The sequence below is a fragment of the Capsicum annuum genome, chromosome 3 (genome assembly GCF_002878395.1).
Source record: "Capsicum annuum cultivar UCD-10X-F1 chromosome 3, UCD10Xv1.1, whole genome shotgun sequence".
In the NCBI taxonomy this organism is placed as follows: Eukaryota; Viridiplantae; Streptophyta; class Magnoliopsida; order Solanales; family Solanaceae; genus Capsicum; species Capsicum annuum.
Window position 1 is genome coordinate 4,696,893 of NC_061113.1, and position 6,995 is coordinate 4,703,887.

Sequence of the window (6,995 nt, forward strand, 5' to 3'; positions counted from 1 at the left end):
GGTGAACGCTTATGTTATTTTTTCATTAAAAAATCCTTACAGTGTACAAATACAAAACATAAACTCAACAAACAATATACCGCTCCCCCCTTTTCCATATACTACAAGTTTTTTTTTTTTTTTGGGTTTCCTACTCGGTGTCCAATACTCACATTGAAATCCCAACTAATTCGGATCATGCGTTGCAGGGCCCATTAAGAAGGCAACGCGCTCCCAACAGAATTTTCTCCATACCCAGAACTCGAATCAAGACCTCTGATTAATGATGGGTCAGTCCCATCACTGCACCACCACATGGTCATATACTACTAGTTATTATAAAGTGAGCATAAATGTTAGAAAAAGGTACATCTTTGCTTGTTCAATGCATGTTCTTTTAATTCTCTAATTGCTTCAACTATAAGCCTACAATTGAAGGGTTTTGGTATTTTTTACACTATAATATACATGGTTAAAGGTTAAAAGTATTTTTTTTATGTATATATTAGACACTGAACCTCCGTCGACTAGCTCGTATAGACACTTTTAAATCCTCTCAATAAAAATTTTGACTCTGTCACTGATTCTGACTTGACTCGTCAGAATTGTAGAATTCGAGGTTGTACATTCCATGAAGCAGTTCTGTTGCAACGAATGACAGAGGGTTCGCAGTATCTGAAGCACTAGAGTGATCCAGTAGTCAGAAAGTGATCTTTCTTCAAATAGGAGAAGATTATGTAAATACTTACTCGAGATCTCTCTTATCAAATTTCATTAGGAAAGGCACAATTTTTTAGTTGTAAAGGTTAATGGAAAATAGATTAATTTTTTATTATACTACGAACAATGACATGGATCGTTAGAAAATACCATTCTGACACAATATAAGGCAGGGTGGACATCGAATTAGATTAATAAGAAAATAATGTCTTCGAAAACGAAAGAAAAGTTCTCTCCCACGATTCTAATTTGACTAGGCACGAAGTTTAAGTACTCTTGAAATTTATGTATAACAAGCCATTGAAAATTTATGGCTATAGATTTATCTCATATAAGAATAAAATAAAAAAATCTATAGTTTAATCGCGCTACCAAATATAGAAAAATTGTCATTCTTAGTTGCTAAAAAGGAAAATGTGTCACGTAAATTTGGACAAATATAGTAGACTTGACTTGATGCTATATTTTCAATGTCAGAAACAATGCCTACACTTTTTTTTAGTTTTCCACCCGGTGTCCGGTACCCACATTGGATCTCATCCCCGACTAATCCAGATAGCAAAACAATACCTACTCACCTACAAACAACCTAACATCAACCTTATACCAAGAAACCAAACTAGTATAGAGTTCTTTTTTTATCTTGATAGCCATGGTGTTTGGATAGCGTGCGCGCACCTCAACTACAACAACGACGTCATACCGAGTGCACTCCCAATCAATGGGGTCTGGGGAGGTTGGAGTATACGCAGTTCATACCACTACCTCAGAGGTGAGGTAAAGAGGGTGTTTTCAGTAGACCCTCGGCACAACTAATTCTACTCAATTCCTGTCACCTCCTACCAAGGCTGGGATAGATGGGACGAACCAGTATGGAGTTTTCTCAAGCCATTTAAAACAACAAAAATCTGAAACACTTGCAGATTTCATGGCTGATTATTTTCCTCAATCTGGGAAATAATACAGCGACGAGCGCTAAGAACTTGTAGAGCTTGGAGACACTCAAGAAATCCTATGACAGCAATTTGAGTAATGCATATGTTCAATCTTGTAAGAAGCTTTCAACTAAATTCTTCGTCAGCTCAGACACTCGAGTAAACTGGACCAGTTTGCACGCACCTCAACTACTTCAGGCGTCTTCGACCATTCCACTTAATAACTATTAACAAGTACTACCACCTCCCACCAACACAAGCATTAGGTAACTCTGTACACCAAGGCAGAAGACGGGAAGAAATTCTCATGACAACTTCGAAAGGAAGATGATGAGCCTTTTACTACCTATAATCAATTGCCGGACCAGTTTGCATGCATCTCAACAACTTCCGGTGTGTTGGACTATTCCACTTAATAACTAGTACTACTACCTCCCACTAGCATAAGTATCACATAATTCTATCCACCAAGGCAAAAGACAGGAAGAAATTCTCATGACAACTTCAAAAGGAAGATACAACTTTACTACTCTGACCTTGATCCTCTAACTAGCAAGAATCTAAAGTTAAAAGCAGCAGTTAATCAGTATCTTTTCAATGGATGAGTACCGATATGGTAAGATCAACAACTTCAGAAGGAAATAAAGAAAGCTATAACATTATTACGCAATGCAGCTAGCTCCTCAAATCCTCTATTTAGTTAAGGTAGTAACGCATCAACCAGGCAGATGCAGGAACTATTATCTAGTCTTTATATATCTACATAAAACTGTCCCAAACCCCACCTTAGTGCAGAATTTTTGAACGCCAATACGGCCTTCATTCTGTTTTACAAAAGAACCATAGTACTTGGAAGGAAACCTTCTGCGTTCCATGAACGCATACTTAGGAAGAAATCTAAGTTGCTCGGATGAAATAATACTACTATAGAATAACGGGTGAAGTTTACCTTTAAACCAGAGTTGAGGAATAACACAACAAAAAAACTTGCAAATTACACAAAATGCTCCACTAATTAACATTGATATCACATATATCCTGCCTTTGCCATTGCATAAATTATACGCACGGAGTGCATTACAACTCTCTATCAGCACAATTGACACAGGTATTGCAACAGCTCAAACACGGACATGCTTTCACAAAAACAGACAACATAGCAAGACCCTCTTCCCAACCACTAATCATGAGGTTGGGCGTTCAAGACATCAAATAAATAAGGTGGACAACATTTAAACAGAAGGGGAATGACAAATTACTGACTGCAATGGAAGTAACAACACCTAGCTTTCTATTTCTTGGTACTCTTACTTCCAGCATTGGTCCCCCCCGCAGCGTCTTTTGCTGCTTTCTTTGCAGCCTTCTCTTGCAGAGCTTTCGCATCCCTACATTCAACAAGCATGTAATGATAAAACTCAAGATCCAATAATAAACACGAGGTTAAATACATAAAAAACTAATATTCAAATAATGTAAGATACCACAGGTACAACCAAGAAAATAAGGAAAGCATGTATACCTTTCACGGCGCTGCTCAGGAGTCAAACCATCATCGTTTTTCTTGGCTTTACCACCACTGCGGGCTTGAGCTCTTTCCCGATCCTTTTCCCTCTGATTTCCACGTATGATTCGGTCAAGGCAACACAAATATACAAATCCACAAAAGGGAAAAAACACCATAAACTTAAATAAGTTAAAAAGTACACATAGATCTCATACAATGAACTAAATTTCATGTTCCCTTAAAAATTACCAAGACTGACACCATGATACACAAAAGGAGAAAAAGATCTCATCCAATTTGAACTAAACATAAAAAAGGTACAATCTTTAACAAACAAACTAGTTTGATCAATCACAAAACACACTAACCAAACATAAATCTGCTTAGATTTCAAACACCCACAAAACTGAACACAAAAGAGGTACAATCTTTATCCAAAAATCTAGTTTGATCAATCAGAAAAAACATTAAACAAACATAAATCTGATCAGATTTCAAAGACCTACAAAGCTAAACACAAAAAGGTACAATCTTTAACCCAAAAAAAACAGTTTGGTCAATCACCAAAACACATTAAACTAACACAAATCTGCTTAAATTTCAAACAAGACACAAAAAGGTACAATCTTTAACAAACAAACTAGTTTGATCAATCACAAAACACATAAACCAAACATAAATCTGCTTAGCTTTCAAACACCTACAAAACTAAACACAAAAGAGGTACAATCTATAACCAAAAAAAACAGTTTGGTCAATCATAAAACACATCAAACAAACATAAATCTGAAAAGATTTCAAGAAAACACCCTTTTTGGGTGGGGTGCGGGGTGGGGGTGTCCAAAAAATCACCATTAGACACAAAGGGAAACATAAACTTTCATTCAATCTAAAGTACCAACAAAATTAAACACAAAAAGGTACAACTTTTGCCATAGAATTCACAAAATTTTCAACAAAAAACACCATACAAACAACATTAAACATAAATTTCAATCAATTTCAAATACCCAAAAAACTAAACACAAAAATTTACAATCTTTATCATATAAATCAAAAAAGTTTCAAAAAAAAAAAAAACATAAAACACAAAAATAAACATAAATCTCAATAAAATTTCAAATACCCACAAAACTAAACACAAAAAAGATTCAATTTTTTTCATAAAAATCACAAAATTTTCAAACAACAATAAACATAAATCTGAATCAATCTTAAGTACCAACTAAACACAAAAAGGTACAATCTTTATCATAGAACTTACAAAAATTCTGAAACATAACACCATTAAACACAAAAATAAACATGAATCCTAACAAAACTTCAAATACCCACAAGACAAAACAAAAAAAAGCTTCAAACTTTAGCAAATATAAACAAATTTACCAATCACAACAAATAAAAAATCAAAAATTATGGAAAAAATATGAAAAATAAACAAGAAATTAAATTTAAAAATTCTTAAATTTTCAAAGGATATGAGTCATTGTAAAGTAGTTGAATGAGTCGGTGGAGAAGAATCAGAAGATGGTCTTTTACCAAACGAAACAATAGAGAAAGATAAGAGGAAGACAATATAGAGGAAATATAAAGGGATAGGGGATATTTGTAATTATGGAAACTTAAAGGGCTAATTGTTTAAATAGTTAGTCTTTACTTTTCCGAATCACCTTTGAATTAGGGGTAATTTATAGTAATGGGAACTTAAAGGGCTAATTGTTTAAATAGTTAGTTTTGACTTTTCTTAATCACACCATTGAATTGGGGAAAAAGGGCGGGGGGCAATTTGTAACAATGGAGTCGTAAAGGACTAATTGTTTAAATAATTGGTTTTGTCTTTTCCTAATAACGCCATTGAATTTGGAAAAAAAAGTAGTGCGGAGAGATTTGTAATAATAAAGACTTAAAGGGCTAATTATTTAAATAGTTTGTTTTGACTTCGCCATTGAATTTGGATAAAAAAAAGAGAATGGTAACATGGTGGTGTTAGTTAAACAAAAAAAACATGTACTTAGTTGTACATAACATGTTTGATTTACTTGACAAATCTAAATAGTTGTTTGTCCAATCACTTGAATTTAAAATATATATTAAAATATATGTATTTTTTTATAAATATGGTGCATAAATTATGTTGTACGTATTTATCAAAATTAAGTATTGCAATTAATCATATGAAATGTTTATCACCTTTTACATGTGCCTAGCTAAATTTCACGAGATATATGTCACCTTTCACTAAATTTTACAGATCCTATGACCTCCTCCCCCCGCCCCCCACCCCACAACCCCAAACTATTTATTAGTGTATTTTAATGATATTTATAAGCTAATAAAAAATAAAAAAATTCTAAAAAATATATTAAAAAAGAATTCAGTGCAAATAAATATTAATAAAATACGTTAATAAATAGTTTAGGAGGTCATAAATCTGTTATAACAAATTTCATAAAATTTAGATATATTTAAGAATATTTTCCCAAAGTTTTAGGTAAATGTTCAAATTTGACTTAGATATCCACACAAATATATTAAGAAAAATATTGAAACCATAACAAGTATGATTTGATATACCTGGAACACATTAGGTAATTATTCTCCTACTAGTGGTGATAGGCCTGTGCCCAACATGCTAAGCTTCAATTTTTTAAATTATTATAAAAGCAATGAAATAAATTGTTATTATTAAATAATTTTAAATAATTAAAGTTTTTAATTGTTTTAATTTATAATATTTTTTATTCTATTCTATTTTAAGTAACACCGATATAATTTCGAGAGTAAAGCAAATATCACAATTGAAGTAGCGAAACAGACATGTCTTAAATAACTTATAATAATTAATTGGAAGTGATATAGCAAAATTGCTATAAAAAATACTTGTAAAAATAATTTAAGTGAGTCTCATATAAGATGTCAAGTTAATTTAAAACATAATGAGTTGATTAATTATTTTATGTCTATTTACCTCTTTTTATCCAATTTATTAAATTTTTAATACTCAAATAATTTATAATTAGAGGTGATGTAGTAAATTATGGTTGAAGCAGCTGAAGCAAACATGTTATAAATGTCCATTTTACTTATTTATTTTATTAATTATTATTATTTTTCTAATACGTAAATAACATATAATAATTAAGGGTGATATAGTAAAATTAGAGAGCAAATAGTGGTCGACAAGCATGTCGATCACCGAAACGAAAAGGTTGTTAAAAAAATTAAAATTTAATTTCCTTGTTTATGTATTTTATGCTTCATTTAATTGTACCTAATAAAAATTGATATTTTAATCACTCAGATGTACATCGTAACTATGTATTTAATTTTTTGTTTGAATCTAATTATTTAGATCTAAATAGGTGTACTACTTTTATATCTTTTTTTGACACAGATATTACTATTGTAAAGTACTTTATATGATCATTTTTTATTTTATTTTTTTATTTTTTTATCTATTTTATCCTTGTTATTAAATATTATTTATAATCTAATACTTAAATGACTTATAATGACTATTTAGAATTGATATAATAAAATTACTATAAAAGTTACTTCTGGTTTTTTTTAAGTGAACCACATATAAGTCGTCAAATTAATTTAAAACATCAATCGTTAACTAATTAGAAGTGATATAATAAAAATATTATAAAAAGTATTTGTTGGAAAAAATTTAAGTGGACTCCATATATGTCGTCCAGTTAATTTAAAACATCAAGGGTTAACTTATAATTTTGTGTCTATTTTATCTTTTTAATGAAATATTATTAATTTTCTAATGCTTAGATGATCTATAATAATTAATTGGGTGTGATATAGTAAAATCACGATTGAAGTAGCTGAAGCAGACATGTCAT

General features: G+C 31.2%; 1 protein-coding gene across 1 annotated transcript; it reads right to left on the reverse strand.

The window, feature by feature from the left end:
• Nucleotides 1–2,628: 2,628 nt before the first annotated feature.
• On the reverse strand, nucleotides 2,629–5,200 carry LOC124896958 (small EDRK-rich factor 2-like). The gene is made up of 3 exons (XM_047408920.1): nucleotides 4,619–5,200; nucleotides 3,154–3,256; nucleotides 2,629–3,019 (listed from the first exon to the last, which is right to left on the reverse strand). Exons 1-3 carry the CDS (start codon nucleotides 4,623–4,625, stop codon nucleotides 2,926–2,928), a joined length of 204 nt encoding a protein of 67 aa, XP_047264876.1. The 5' UTR covers nucleotides 4,626–5,200; the 3' UTR covers nucleotides 2,629–2,925.
• Nucleotides 5,201–6,995: the final 1,795 nt, after the last annotated feature.

Bases quoted from the DNA above. Each gene is read 5' to 3' on its own strand.
- LOC124896958 (XM_047408920.1), bottom strand. The intron at 3,020-3,153 runs GTATACATGCTT...TGTTGAATGTAG, and splicing joins CCTGAGCAGCGCCGTGAAAG to GGATGCGAAAGCTCTGCAAG.